Here is a 16,262-nt window from a genome sequence, read left to right on the forward strand (position 1 = left end):
TACTGTGTGTGCTAACTTCAGCATCAATGATGGCTGCCAAATATTCTCTGGAGACATCACACTTCTGTCTGTTTCTGAGCCTCTTCATGATGAAGTTCAGTAAGTTTCTTTTTGGTCTCTGCATTCTTCTCCTTGTTATGTCATTTAGCAGAAGATTACCTAAGGGTCTAGTCTGCTGCACTTTCCTGTGTGGTAATACATGGAGACCGCTGTAGCTTGGTTTCCAGGGTGTATAGCTCAAGCAGTTTTGAGGTATATTTTGATAGATTCTGCTTGCTGTAGTTATATGTTGTGGCCACCAAGCATGACTACATCTTCCACAGTTAGGCTATGTTCACAGCGGTACTGCTTGCCACACCTACAGGAATGTTCCCAGTGCAGCATGTGTGTTGCAGTATAACAGCATGCGGCATCTCAAAGAACTGCATGCGTGTTAACAGTGACAGCAAAGCATACTTTTCATTGACTGTATGCTTCACTATATGTGTGGATAACGTGGTGTTGTCATGCTCCTGCTGTTGCAGGGAACGCAGCTCCCACCATAATAAAATGCAGGATGTTCTGTCTCACACTCTGAAAAGTGCATTAAACAGACACATGAAATAGCAAAACAATGCAAGAAATACACATTAAAAACCCAAACAGAAAATCCAGGTGTTACAAGCTCACACATGTGAACAGATAACGAAGGGAAAATACAATATAGTGATCGTGTTTTATTAGCATGTATAAAAATGTTATGCTTGTTTAGTTCTCCACCTCCTGGATTGACTCTCAAGCTTTGTAAGATTAAAAAAAGTGGAATTATTCGTATCATATTGGCCAATTCTAGCCTATTTCTTTCACTTTTGTAGTGTGACTGTGGCTGTATGAGTCCTTTTTAGTAGATTACATGTTATATTCCATATAAGCAGCTAAGCCAATGAAAATGTGTTAAAAATAAGGGCATGATGATTATTGTCCAGTCAATTCATTGATCAAATATTGAATAGACCTGCTTATTTTCATCTTGTCATAAGTGCTCAGGGGGCATGGCTTCAGATGGCAGCAGTGTATAATGAATGTTCTCATAGGTTTGTACTGCATCATGTAAGCATAAAGCTAGCACTGGTGGGGCTGCGATCAATAGCAGACAACATTTCTGTTGAAATCCAGTCTGTGTATTTGTGTAAGTGGTACAACAGGTGACCAAGAGCAGAAATAAATGGTTTACCTGATCTACTTCACAAGTTTGTTGCCAACCGTAGGGTTATGAGCTGTGAGAACGGTATAGGCAGATGTAGGGAAGAAGTCAAGAAGTTAGTAATAGAAGTAGACACTAGATAGTGAGGGGAGGAAGGCAGCCAGACAAGTGGGAGGAGGCAAGAGAGGGATATAAGTGAGAGGAAATACAAGACTGTGCAGAAACCTTTAACTACTGTATAAAAGTAGGAGTTTGTTACTCTTTTTCCCACACCTGGACTAATCCTTTTACTGGCAGCAAGCATGTATACGCTTATGTTGCAATCTTTGTTAGGGACCTAGTGTAACAGCTGTGTTTTTCTTGTACATGGTCCACATGTCTACATTTAAAGGGAAGGTCCAAGCAAAATAAAAAAAAAAGCTGATCTGCCCCTCGCCAAAGCTCTGCTTCCAGCCAGTGGCCCGGGGTCCCTTCAGGTCGGTATTTTCTGCACCTGCGCGCCGCTCGTGATCGCGCTCACATGGTCTGGAGCGTTCTGCGCAAGCATAGTACTTCTGCGCCTGTGAAGAATGCTCCAAGCCATGTAGGCACGATCACGAGCGGCACGCCCGTACACTCGCGCATGCTCAGTAGATGCCAGTCGGCCTCTGCAATGGAGGGGACCCTGGGCCACCGGCTGGAAGTGGAGCTGCGGCAAGGGATATATCGGCTGCCAGGGGCTTAAATAAAGAACTCCATGATTAACATAGTAATCATGATGCCTTGTACAGAGTAGCGCGGTCCGTTTTTAATTCAATTGCAAGTATAGTCCCTGCTGCATTTTTTCTGCATTTGTGATTGGGAGTGCATGCAAATCACTTTGCATCTCCCATTTGAAGGATTCCTGTGGCTTTTATTTCCCCACAATGGAAATCAAAATTGCATCCACCAATCAAAGCTGAAGTTCTGTCAAAATGCGGGCTTGTTAACTAGCGTATCGCCCTACGATCTTCAGTGTGCAAAGGCCCTTAGTCCCTACAATGTACAGAGCAGAACTGAAGGGATTGCCTTTTGCTTAGTAATAGTGAAGTTACACTTTACATGTCAATAGTAAAGGCAGCAAAGCTACTATATACACAAGACCTATTATGGAAATCTTCTCAGGAATTCCTGTACAGAACACTTGAGCAGTTAGCACTAATTGAATATCTGTTTTGTTTCTCCTAGTACTTTCTTCAGCTGTATGTTCTGGGCTGAGACAGCTGGAAAACGGGAGGACATTCTTCCGATATGGCGGTATATATGCCACTTTTACCTGCAACCCTGGCTTTCGTCTACTCGGACATGTCAGTAACAGCTGTATCAAAGGAAAGTGGAGGAAGCCTGTTCCTGTCTGTGTAGGTAAGATACAGCTTTTCAGTCTAAGAGCACATACTGTAAACTGTGTCCATCAGCTACAAACATCTGAAGAATTCAGTACCTTATGGGCCCTATCCAATTCACTTTTTCTCCTACATTTTATCATAAGAGATAATTTTTTTTCTCTTCTGTTTAAAATTACTTTTGCACTCTGAAATTGAAAAGTATAAAAATTTTGGTGAAAAAGTACTGTAAAAAATATGAATACACAGCGGCCAATAACAATCTATTTCATAGTATTGGGTTCATACTAGTCAGAGAAGAAAAAAGGGGGTAAGAAGTATTGATGGATTACATTATGAGTTAAATCTCAAACTTTCAGTGGTCAACTTCATAGATACTGAAGATATCAGAAATAATGTATTTCTGAACTTCCTTGCGACGAAAAACAACATCAAAGCTGCCAATATCCGATATCATATTAGGCTTTAAGATGACGTTAGCCCACCCTTTGCAGCTATTACAGCTTCATCTCTTCTGGGGAGGCTTTTAAAGGAATTCTTTCAGAAGTGCATTTTTGAGATCAGCCACTGATGTTGGAGAAGGCCTGGGTCACAGTCTCTGCTCTATAATTCATCTCTAAGGTGTTTTTTGGGGTTGAGGTTAGGGCTCTGTGCAGGCCATTAAAGTTCCTCCATTCCAGACTTGCGCATCCAGGTTTTTATGGACTTTGCTATGTGCACTGGTGTGCAGTCACGAGGTTGGACGACCCAGAGGTGCGGATCGTGTGACGTGTTTTGCCCCATCAGGCAACGCTTTCCCTTTTTATCGTCAGCATGCAAGCAATAGCCAGATTCTTAAAGGAGTCAACATCATTTACAGAAAAAATAAATCACACAATTTGCAACATCTGCATCCATTTAGTAGCAGTCAACGCAGCAGCCATTATACTGTAAGGCAAAGGAGTCCACAAAAATGCTTTCAAACTGAGATCCCTATTTATTCTAAATGCTGTTTTATTAAAAAGTACAAAGGGATTCCTTTAATTAGATTAAAGCTAAGACGTGGTAGTACCCTGAAGTAAAATTACTACTGCTTAATCCAACCAATTCATATATATTGCAACGTTTGATCTGGGATAGGTTGTAGCAGAAATATGATTGAAGATTGTTCAAAATGATGCTGTGCTGCTCAGTGCTGTACAGATAAACCTGACCATCAATCTTGCTTCTCTTGCCTATGCCAGCTTGGTATCAGTTAGGTATCTGAAATAAAGCAGAACTTTATGTATAGGTAAAGTCAGGGACAATTGATCAGATTCCATCAGTGATTGAAACTGCGGAGAGATTGATCCTGGTATACTTTAACTCGTGATTTTAATTAGTGCAGAGAGCATGAAATGAGTCTGTATCTGAAAGTTTCCCATTTGGTTCCCTTCCCTCTGCTTTTCTCTTCCAGCCAGTGGATGCCAATTGCCTACTGGTATTGTACACGGCAGTCTTCACACCAGTCACAAGGACGCAGCCATCACCTTCTCATGCAAGGAAGGCTACAAACTCTTTGGTTCAGCATTCATCTACTGTAATGGAAGGAGATGGAACAGCACAATACCGGTTTGTAGAGGTAATAGATGGACAGTATAACCAAATCCCCAAACATGTGTAATATTCATTGTAAGCTATGCAAACCTTTCATACTATAATGTTAAACAAGACTATCCCCTCTATTATTGCATATTCTTAATCCAGAAATGTTTCCGGTGGTTAAGTTAATGAAAAGTAGACAAAAGTATCAGAGTACACAAAACAGATTTTAAATTAGAATTTTATTTAATCAATCCTGAAGTTAAAGGACAGCTGAAGTGATAGAATAGGGAGGCTTCCATATTTAATTTTCTTTTAACCACTTAAGGACCACAGGCTTAAACCCCCCTAAAGACCAGGCCAATTTTTGCAAAATAGGCCACTGCAGCTTTAAGGGCCATACAACTCAGCACACACGTGATTCTTTCCCCCCTCTCCCCCCCCCCCCCCCACACACACACACCTTTTCTGCCCACCAACACAGCTTTCTGTTGGTGGGCAATGACCTCTCCCAGGATGTTTATGTTTTTTAATATAAATGTTATTTTTTTTAACTACATGCGGTCCACCGCAGTATAAATATACGGCGGGCAAGAGGCGCTGTGGTTCTGACCTGACGTAAACTCTAGGTCCCATTGACCGTGCGCCCCACCCGTCCCCGCCACTGTCGCCGCTGGATCTCCGCGCCTCAATATGCTGCCCTGCCGCCACTGACGGCAGAGCACTGTGAGCCGGGCAGGAGCCGTTTTCATTAGCTCCTGGCCCTGTCATTCATGTAAGCCGGAGCCCATTAGCTTGCATGGAGTGACAGGGTCAGGAGCCAATGAAAGTGGCTCCTGACCGGCGCACAGCGCTCTGCCGTCATACCGACGGCAGAGAGAGCAGCCTGCGGTGGGGACAGAGCAGCGTGACCGTCGGGAGTGGCGGATTTTAGCGGTGATTCGTCGGGGAGCGGCGGTTTACTGGACCAGCACCCTTAAGGGGGCAGAGGGTGCTGGTCCCGAAGTGGCTAAATAAAAAAAATCCCCCTCCCTTCCACAGCCAGCCAATCCGTGCGATCGGCTGTCATAGGCTTCAGCCTATGTCAGTAGATCGCTTTCGTCTCCCCCAGGCGGACGTCCCCAGTATAGCACTGCCGTGGATTGCAGTGCTGTACAGACTAATTAGATGGCGTTTTCGCCGTCTAACAGTCTTCTAGCGGCGATCGCCGTTCCGTCATTCAAGTAGGGATGTGCGCATAGCAGCGCGGGCGATCTCCTGCAAAACAGGCCCACAGGACATTACGCTGATCACAGGCGGTCCAGGGACTGCTGCTGCTGCCACGCCCATCGGCGTGATGCGGTTGGCTAGAGGTTAAACAATACCAGTTGCCTGGCAGCCCTGCTGATCTATTTGGCTGCACTAGTGTCTGAATAACACCAGAAATAAGCACGTGCCTAATCTTTTCAAATCTGACATTAATGTCAGAAACATCTGATTTACTGCATGCTTGTTCGGGGTCTAAGGCTAAAAGTATTGAAGGCAGAGGATCAGCAGGGCAGCCAAGCAACTGGTATTGCTTAAGCCTTTATATCCCTGTCTCTGAAAGTTAGATACTTCCCTCATTAGTGGGCGCTTCTGGATGGTCCAGAGCAGCCTTTCTCAACCTTTTTACCATGGAGGAACCCTGTAAATAACTTTTGGATCTCAAGGAACCCCTGCAAACAATTTTTTGGTCTCTAGGAACCCCTGCACTTATTTTTCAGGAGGCGTGGTCTTTAAGTAGGTTAGGCTGCTAATTTCACTATCTCCTATTACACTGCCACTCATTATACTGTCTCCTGACCCCACAATTTAGTGCTTCTTGTTACAGTACCACCTAATATAGTGTGCTCTATTATACTTCCCTCCCCCACGATGGGGTAAAATGCCAAGGAACCCCTGCAGAGTCCTCAAGGAACCCTAGGGTTCCAGGGAACCCTGGTTGAGAAAGCCTGGTCCAGAGGGTAATCCTATAACCCACCGTTTTCAATGCTAGATCCCTCTTTAAATTCAGGCCATGAGCATGACCATCAACGAGAACATCTGCACTGGGCATGTGCACGTGTGGTCGATGCATCCCGAGTAGACAGAAACGCTCTTGTATGGGCTTTCTCCTCCAAAACCACTGCCCTCAGCTGGTCATGCACAGATGTGCCAGCCAGAAGAAACGTGACTCGCTGATTCGAACCGGTATACAGGGACCCAGAGCTGGACGGTGGGTTGTAGGAAGATCCGGGAAGTATCTGGACCATCCACTACTGAAGAAAATATTGAACTTTTGTTTTAATTTTAACATCAGGATTACTTTAAAACTAAGTTCCACTTCCGCTTATATAAAAAATAATCTCTTCAATCCAGACAAACATATCTACCTTCTTACCTTGATTTATGAGCAGATATATAAGAAAAATATACCTACTGCAGACAACACTTTGCTTGTTTAGTACCCACCTAATCTAGGTTGCTCTGTATGCCCAGCTTGGTGTGTTGCGATGTTGGTGTGGTGGATATGAGCAGCGGCTGAAAGTAGTAGGAGAGCGCATTATTGTTGCAGGGTTTTTAATGTTTTAGAAATAGGGTTACAGAGAATTGATCAAATTTTGCATTTTCCTATAAGCGACCTGTATCTTTATCTGTTTGTTGTATATTATGTATATGTTCACGCTCCAGTTTGAGAGTTTAGCAGTCATTCACATTTAGGATGCATAGCTATTATATGCAAAAATATGAATATTGGGACACAGGTTCGAGGGTCCCCCAATTTCTGGTTTTATGGGGGTTTGGGTCACGGTCCTTACCAGTGATTCATGGTTTTTATTGGTCAATAAGTTACCTTTTTTTTTTTACCCAACACAGGTTGAGCAATGTCTATTTATTTTTCTTATACGTATATAGTATTTAGTCGCCCATAGATATATAGCACAGTAGAGTCTTGTTATAGTAATCCCCAGGTTATAGTAAACTCAATCCTCAGGCAATGGCGTAGCTAAGGAGCTGTGGGCCCCGATGCAAGTTTTGCATTGGGGTCCCCCAAGCATTCTATACATAATTGTTGCGGCACACTAAAACCTGCCAATGGCAACTACAGTGTCAGAGGTGCAAGAAGGGAATGGGGAACAGCTTGTTAGTGATTACCACTATTCAAGGTATCTATAGAAGTGGTTATTATGAGCACAGGACCAATAGAGAGCTAATACACAGACAGTGCAGACAACGAGTGATGTGTCTGCAATGTCTGTGTCTGGGAGCCACAACTGGAGCCAACTAAGTTGATTTGTAAGTGCTTAACCGCCGCCAGTACACACACGCACACAGGGCCGGATTTGTACTTTTTACTGCCTAAGGCCCACTATCACTGGCCGCCCCATGACAACGGTAGGGTTAGAAAAGGGCTTTCACACATGAGATAAGAGGATGGTTAGTGATACTGATAAATCAGGATATCTGGGTTCATTTACAAAAAATAAAGCGGTTAAGGGAGATTAAAAGCTAGGTATTAGTGACATGACTATGTACTTTGTAAAGTGCTGCAGAAGATGTCAGTGCTATATAAATACATAATAATATGGTAGGATATTAGATTTTGACTATGGTGGGATTAGAGTGTGAGCTCCTCTGTGGACAGTCAGTAACACGACTATGCACTCTGAAATGTGCTGCAGGAGATGTCAGTGCTATATAAATACAGAATAATAATAATAATATGGTAGGACATTAGACTGTGACTATGGTAGGATTAGATTGTGAGCTCCTCTGAGGACTGTCAGTGACATGACTATGCACTCTGAAATGTGCTGCAGGAGATGTCAGTGCTATATAAATACATAATAATAATATGGTAGGACATTAGACTGTGACTATGGTAGGTATTAGATTGTGAGCTCTTCTGAAGATAATCAGTGACATGACTACAGTATGCATTCTGTAACAGCACTATTTAAATACTTATACTTAGGACTAGTTCACACGGGTGACCTGCTGGTCGCTTAAAGAAAACTATACCTGTGGATAAAAGCAGACTTGATACTTACCCGCGGCTTCCTCTAACCCCATAAACACGTCTGTGTCCCTCGCCGTCTTTCCACGGTCTGCCGTTCAGCCACAATCAGCCCCCGGTAATCTCAGTTTCGTCAGTCAGTCTGGGTCTATTGTGCATGGGCGGGAGGTCTGCACATTCGTAGAAGACACAGACTGGACCCGACTGAAGCAATTACCAGGGCTGATCGGCAGTCCGCAGGAGGACGGCTAGGGACACTAGGTTTTTATGGGGCTGGAGGAAGCCGTGGGTGAGTATCAAATCTGCTTTTATCCACAGCTCTGGTACACTTTACTGTCTATAAATGAATGGGCAGTGGTGATACAAGTGGTACCATTGTTGTCATCTGCCTGGCACTTAGGCAATCCTGGAAGCTACGGGGGGTTAAAGGGAACCTTAACTGAATGGGGGGTAAAGAGTTTTACTTACCTGGGGCTATTAACAGCCCCCTGCAGCAGTCCTGTGCCCTTGGCGCCGCTCTGGAATCCTCTGGTCCCCCGCTGTCACTTAGTTTCGTTTTTGACGACTCACCAGTCGCCGGCCGCCATGCGTATTATTGGACGCATTCACCAATGCAATTAGCGCTATTGCGGACCGCAACGCGTACAAAAATACGCGTCACCGCATTACGCACGCGTAGATATGCGGCAACGCGTATTTTTGTACGCGTTGCGGTCCGCAATAGCGCTAATTGCATTGGTGAATGCGTCCAATAATACGCATGGCGGCCGGCGACTGGTGAGTCGTCAAAAACGAAACTAAGTGACAGCGGGGGACCAGAGGATTCCAGAGCGGCGCCGAGGGCACAGGACTGCTGCAGGGGGCTGGTAATAGCCCCAGGTAAGTAAAACTCTTTACCCCCTGTTCAGTTAAGGTTCCCTTTAAAATCATTGCATGCTGGGAAACGCTGCCGAAAGCCGCCAATTGCTTTTCTGCTCGCTAGCAGAAAAGCTTTTGAGCGAAACGCTGCAGGACACCCCTCTGAACGGGGCTTTAGGGTGACACATTGGTGGAATGCGTTTGGAGAGGGATATATGATATAAAGGAAGGAAAGACATGGTGAGAGGTGTATAAAGTTTAGAGAGTGGAAGGGGGAGGGGAGGAGGAGGTAAAGGGGAAACACAGCCAGAGAAGGGAGGAATGGAGAGATGGGAGAGAAAAGGAAAGGTATAGTGTTATGGTGATACAGATGACATCATTCTTGGAGGACAGCTAGAGAGAACTGCAGAGAATTATCAAGCTAGCAGGACTCTGTCTACATGCAGAAAGATGTGAGGACATTTCTGCTGAGAGCATCTCTCACGGGCTTCCATCATTGCAGGGACCTGTGTCTGTTCTCTTCCTCCTCCAGCAAGTAAGGCAGCTCTAGACTGTAAACTAATGATAGATAAGGCTGCAGTGATTGGTCTGGAAGAGAGCAGCAGACACAAGCATGGAGCAGCTTCACCGAAGTTCCAGGCTTGAAGGAAGGGTGAGAAAGAGAGAGCTCACCGAGGAATGAGTCACTGTAGTGCTGGCAGCAGTAGGGAAACAGACACACCTGTTATGCACAGACACTTGTCTTCTCTCCCTCGATCCTCACGCTGACATTAGTTACCCTTTTCTTCTCCTTCCTCGCTTGGTTTGAAACTCCCTCTCCACAGCCCTCCCCCTCAGTGTCGGAGTGAAGAGGGGAGGGGCGCCCTGTCTGTGCCGTGTACGCTGGCAGGAGAGACTGGGGCACAGCGTGGCTGCGGAGAGCAGATTGCCGAAAAACAGCTGATCTCTGCTGCCAGTGTGCGACACCCACCCCATCTCTACTATCGGTAGGTTTTCAGCCTAGGTGGCCTGTGCGGAAATCTGGCCATGCACGCCAGGCCCACCCTCAAGGCTGCAGGAGGCCGGCCCAGTCGCACGTGCGACCCCTGCGACCTCGGGCCCTACGCCAGTGTCCTCAGGTCCGAACTATGTGCCTCTTTAAATATACATTGTTTGATGAATCCTGATATAATAAACGTCTGCTATAGTAAACTACTTGGCCGGGTCCCTTGGAGTTTACTATAAAGGGATTTTACTGTATGTACATTATACATATATATATATATATATATATATATATATTTAAAAGGACCACTATCGCGAAAAAAGTAGGCAGTTAAAAACCCTGAGAATCCCCCATAAGGAAATGGATTGACCCAAAACGTGTTAATTCTGTCAGATTTTATTTGTTTTCAACAGCATTTCCTGAACAGCAGTTGCAAAGTCTAACTGACAAAATAGTGTGCAAGCGAGTAGAGAGGCTATCTGGTATCTTACTATTTTAGCATTTAAACTACTGTTTGGAAAATACTGTAGAAAACAAAGAAAACCCTGATGAAGAGATGGACTGGCCCAAAACCTGTCGGTTCTGCCAGATTTTTACTGCCTAATTTTCTCGCAATAGTGGTCCTTTAAGTGTTTATCGCCCCACATATGAGTGGCCATCAAAATTAATTCTTCATAAAGATTTGAGATTCAAACACGTCAAACTACTTTACAAGGCTTGTGTTCTGAATGTTAGCAGTTTCACTTTGTAACTCAATACCTCTGTAATATTTAGAGTCAGACATGATGAGTTCCAGTCTGAGAAGAAAACATTCAGAAACCAGCAGCACAACTGCAACTGAGAATCCATCACCCTCATCACAATCATCTGAAGCCCTTCACAGAATCTTGCATAACACTATACCAGAAGAGCGGGACAACCACCACAGAGGATCTGCAGCTAAAAGCAAAGATGCAGACTTCCTGGCCCAAAAGAGCTCATATCAACACCAAGAAATCTTTATGTCATGGAGTGATCAAAGTCAGGCACATCTGTCACCTGGAGAAGTCCTAAGGCTATCTAAACCCAGTATTGGAGAACATAATGATTCAGTGCTTCCTTCCATGTGGGGAACACACACGAATTCACCAATGTTAAATGGAACTGTCAGCAATATATTGAATAAAATGTCAAATTCAACTGAACTTACAAGACATACAAGAGGAGAAAATAGAACATTGGAGACCATACTATATAAAACAGCAACATCAAATTATCAACCAGCATTATTGATCAGACATAAGAAAAAGGCTTCCAACAGATCGTTAAGTTATTACTTACGGACTCCAACCACACCATCCAAAGCTGACATAACTACATGGACGCGGTCAGCAGTGGCCTTTTCTGATTTTAATAACAAAAACTCACACTCAGTGGGATATACATTTTCTGTTCTTATAGTTGAAGGGTTACTTTCTCTGAAAACTACCTCTAATAGGCCTCCTGTTTCAATATCAACATTTGGGCCACCAAAATATATCACTGGTAGTGAAAATCTTACGTACAATACTGACTTTTCTAGACATGGCAATTCTGAGAGGAAACAAGGAGCTAATATCCAACCAATCATCAATTTGCTACCAGTAACTTTACAGGAACAAATAACAGTGAGTTCTATCACGAAGGCAGACATGAATGCTACAGCTAAACTAGAAAGCATTACCACAAAAAGGCCTAAACCAAATGCAACACAAGGCACAGATGTCACAAGCCAACTTAATAAAACCAAACACAGAACTATACATTTAACAACTACTCCGGCATTAACACCTCTCGCACGTACGCCAATGATAACTAAAGCCAACAGCAATGAAATCCAGCATGGCAGTCTCAAGAAGACCTTCAGAAGGAGGATGTGGTGCTTTTATCCTCCAGTACCCAATCATGGCACATTCCGCTTCCTCACTTTGGAGAATCCTCTCCCAAACCAGTATCCATACTACATTCAGTACTACTGCTATCCCGGGTACACAATGACTCGAGGAGATGTGTACAGCTTCTGTCTAGAGAGTGGAGCTTGGAGTGGAGTTATACCCACCTGTGAAGGTTCATAGATGGACTGTGAGGTAGCAGGGCACTGTGTTACTGCACAGAAGTGCAAACTAACTCGTTTAGCAAAATACGTAAAATACTTTGTATATATTTGCTACAAAAATCACCAGCACATTTGTAAATTAAATACAACTGTTTTGTCTTTTACAGTGTCTTATGTATCAGAGTTTATCTAATGTGTTACTTTTCCCATTAAAAATGTACCAGTATATTAAAGACAGAATTATAAAAAAAAAAATAGATAGTACAACGCTAGTGCTGCTCGGTAGTCCCAACTATCATTTTTCATAGTATAGTAGTGTACAACCATTAGTTCTGGCAGTCCTGTTTCCTATAGAGTAGGGCTAGAAGGTTTGTGCATGCTGCCTAGTGTCACTCTGTGGCAACTAGGCATTAACAATGCAGTCCAAACAGATACGGGCAAAAGGGCATAATAGATTAGGGATCAGTGCATAGTTTGCATCTGATTTGCATTCAAGGTGTGCACAAGTTCCTGGGGGTCACTGCACATCTCTGTTGGTTTTATTTCATTTGCAGCCCAACTAGGAGCGCTGCCTATTTCTTGCTGTTTTTTTTTTTTTAGAAAAAAGGTGGAAGATGCACATCGCTACACTATGAAAAATGTTAGTGGAAGGCGGCAACCAATGCAGGGCAATGTTGCACTAATCAGTACTAGCCCTGCTGTTTTTTTTTTAAGTTGCTCATATAAAATTAATGTCAGTCTCAAAATAACAGCAGACTTTGTCGGCAGGTTTGCCGTCAAGTGGCTCAGTACAGTAGAATCTCGTTATAGTAAACCTCTGGGTTTTAGTAAACTCAGTCCCCAGGTCCCTACCATCTGCCTGTATGACCGATCCTGATATAGTAAACTTCTAATATAGTAAACTACTTGGCCAGGTCCCTTGAAGTTAGTTATAAAGGTATTCTACTGTATAACGATATTGTTCACACTGCATAGACAGTGTTTTTGTTTTTTAATGTAAAAGCCTGCATATTTTAGATATGTTTTAAGTAAAAAAGCAGACTCATTCTATGTAGTATTGCTTTAATAAAGGCTGAGCAGTAACATTTCCAAAAAAAGATACACAAGTCGTCATTCTCCAATAAAAGTAACATTTACATGCCAGCCCTTTGAAATGCTCAGTAGATAAAATACAATTTGTTTCAGTTCATACATTCAATATAGTACATATACAGTAATAATATAAAACTGCAGTTTAAAGTACCACAATCAGGGTGACTACCGAAGAGGAAGCAGAGGCAGCTATAGCAAAGACCTTAATGTACAGCCAGCAGTTTACCAAAGTGGGTTCTGTTTGGCTGACGTCACGGGGGGAATCTTTGGGGAAAAAATGAAAGCAGCTCTGCACAGCCTTGGAGATATTCTGCATTTACTGATGTATGGTTTGCTGTTGGGCTCATATTCTATTAACCTCCTTTTTTATCTGCACTAGTACAATCTAACAGTACTGCAGCAAGCCGACACAAAGACCAGTGGCTCTCCTGTCCTTAAAGAATACCTGACGCAAGGCAAAGCTACCTGAGGTAAGCAAAGAAGTGTGTTCATGCTGGATCCACATACCTCTGTGCGTTGTCCATTCCACTCTTCATTCCCCCTAGTCCCCGTAATCACCCCTTGATGTGTGCTGGATTCACAAACCCCTTTAGGAGTGAACATGGTGAGGAAGAGGAGGGAATGGAAGGGTGGTCGGCGGGAACATCACAGCAGGCCTGCCTCTTCCTGACTAAAAAAATGTGATTTTAGCCAAAGGTCAAAATTTTCACGTGAGTGAATACAAGGACCAGGGGCAATGAGGGGAACGGACATCGCATAGGTATGTGGATCCAGCATGAACATACCTTAGTATACCTTAAGTAGCTTTGCCTTGGATCAGGTATGCTTTGAAGGGAAAGGTGAGGGATGAAGATAGAACCTTCTTCTTGGATGTCTACCACTTATATGGTTAAGCAATGGTTTGTAAATGTACTACTAGACATATGCAGTACCCAAACTAGCTGAGGATAGTGGAGCAGTTTCTCACAACTTACAGTATAATGGTCCGAGGGTTGCAGGAGTAAGCTTACTGACTGGAAAAGAAATAGCCATAGAATTCCTCCTCTCTAGAGTTCACCAGATATTTATCTGTTCTACCACTCTGTACTGTTTCAACAGAGATCTTGTCTAATATCAATCTTCCCGCTAAAGCTGCAAGCTATGTAACTTTGTACTGCCCGTGGTACTGTTCGGTTGTGTAGTACTGCCTTAGCATTCCCCATGCTCCTAGCATCTCCAAAATTCCCAGGAACCTGCATTTACCATCTATACAGTATCAATTTAATTGTAAGATTGATAATGCCACAATTTTAGTAAATGTTCATTATGTTTGATGATTGTAGCAAATCTAATGCTTAATCTATTGAAAATAAAACTAGTGCATGGCCCTCTGAAGTACTCTATTGAGTCATAACTCAACCTTAACAGTAAAACATGATAAGCCTTCTTGTAAAAAGGCGGATAATTCACACTTTTATTCAGAACGACAATCAGATGATCAGTGCCTGTAACAACCAATCACAATCCCTTATGCACTAGTGATGAGCAGAAAGTTCTAACACTTAAATCTCGACTGACCTGCAAAGTGGAAGCGATCTAACAAATGAAAATCCGCTAGCTTCAATTCGTTAGAAGCTGGTTAATTGAGACAGCTAATAAATAAAGGATGGTCAGCAAGGATCTCTCATGAGGTAATGCAGCTTCTGCTTCCTAATAGGAGAATATTCTGCTTGTGCACTAGCAGAGTTTTGAAGTATATTATGATAGACAGCAGAGCAGGATCATCCACCAGGCAACCTAGGCAGGTGCTGGGGGGGGGGGGGGCTAGTGGGTATCAAGGGGCCCACCAGCCACCTTCTCTGACCTCTCTCCACTTCAGCTCACCAAAAGGACCATAAGGGGGCCACGAATCTACTACCTTGCCTGGGCCCATTACATCTTAATCCATCTCTGATGGGCAGACACTGGTTACTAAGGTTTGCTTTTTGCTCTGTTACTGTATAGCACAGGCATGGGCAAACTCGGCCCTCCAGCTGTTACAGAACTACAAGTCCCACAATGCATTTGCCTTTATGAGTCATGACTGTGGCTGTCAGACTCCTGCAATGCATTGTGGGGCTTGTAGTTCCTTAACAGCTAGAGGGCCAAGTTTGCCCATGCCTGGTATAGCACTATCCAGGTAAGGAGGGCATTCAATGCATTCCTTGCCCCGGACTTGAATTTCTCACATGAGCCATGGCATTACCATATAGCAAGTATGGTTGTCTTTATACTCTAGATAAAGTATGCAGACAGAAGAATGGAATTGTAGGAAATTCTGACAGAAACTGCTCTGTAAGGGCAATATAGCAAAACAGTTTTGTGAGAGAAAAATGCCATTGCAATTTAGCATTGCATATTTAAATTCTGCTCTGAATTCGCCTCAATGTACCTTATATAAAGAACTGCATTCAATGAGCAATAATAATAGAGGTCAAACTTTTCAAAAACATACATGCAACCGCTATACATAAATGCTTATGTATAAATATTTATTCTTAAATATTGTTCTACTCTGGTAATTGTTTTGTCTACTATTTACACTTTTTTAAACTAATAAATTAAAAATGAAATTAACAAGCACACAGTATAGAATTCGATGTACAGTATATAACCAGATAGGCACAGAATACATGAAACTTAGTTCAACTGTTTGATTAAAGCATTGCTTCCTGAATGTCACAATCATGTTGCTGCAGTTTAAATGGCTTCTAATGAGATTCTATAAAGAAGACAGACAACGGCTGTATGGACTCACAATAGCTAGCATTAACATCAGATACCAGCAGTCACAGTTCTATGGGAGCTTACAAGATCTTAGAATGTTATAAACAGCACAACTATATTCCGGGTCTATGTTACAAAACAGATCAGTACCTGCATGCTTCTATGACCATACAGCCAGCAGTTTGTGGTTATACAGTATGATAAGCAGCTAATACATACCACTTGTAATATTACTGCACATGCAAGATGTGCAAGTCTGTGATGCCAGTGTAGAATACCTTAATATTATACAATCACGACTCCGCTGTATCAGTTCATATTTTACTACCTTGTATCCGATGTAAACAATGATTATGTAATAAAGTTGTGCATAAATGTGCAGAGTG

At 43.1% G+C, this 16,262-nt stretch overlaps 1 protein-coding gene across 1 annotated transcript; it reads left to right on the forward strand.

Annotated features, from left to right (window-relative positions):
* Positions 1-15: 15 nt before the first annotated feature.
* On the forward strand, positions 16-12,071 carry LOC137544552 (uncharacterized). The gene is made up of 4 exons (XM_068265650.1): positions 16-99; positions 2,390-2,563; positions 3,980-4,144; positions 10,740-12,071. Exons 1-4 carry the CDS (start codon positions 27-29, stop codon positions 12,056-12,058), a joined length of 1,731 nt encoding a protein of 576 aa, XP_068121751.1. The 5' UTR covers positions 16-26; the 3' UTR covers positions 12,059-12,071.
* Positions 12,072-16,262: the final 4,191 nt, after the last annotated feature.

The sequence above is a fragment of the Hyperolius riggenbachi genome, chromosome 2, assembly GCF_040937935.1.
Source record: "Hyperolius riggenbachi isolate aHypRig1 chromosome 2, aHypRig1.pri, whole genome shotgun sequence".
NCBI classification, from domain to species: domain Eukaryota; kingdom Metazoa; phylum Chordata; class Amphibia; order Anura; family Hyperoliidae; genus Hyperolius; species Hyperolius riggenbachi.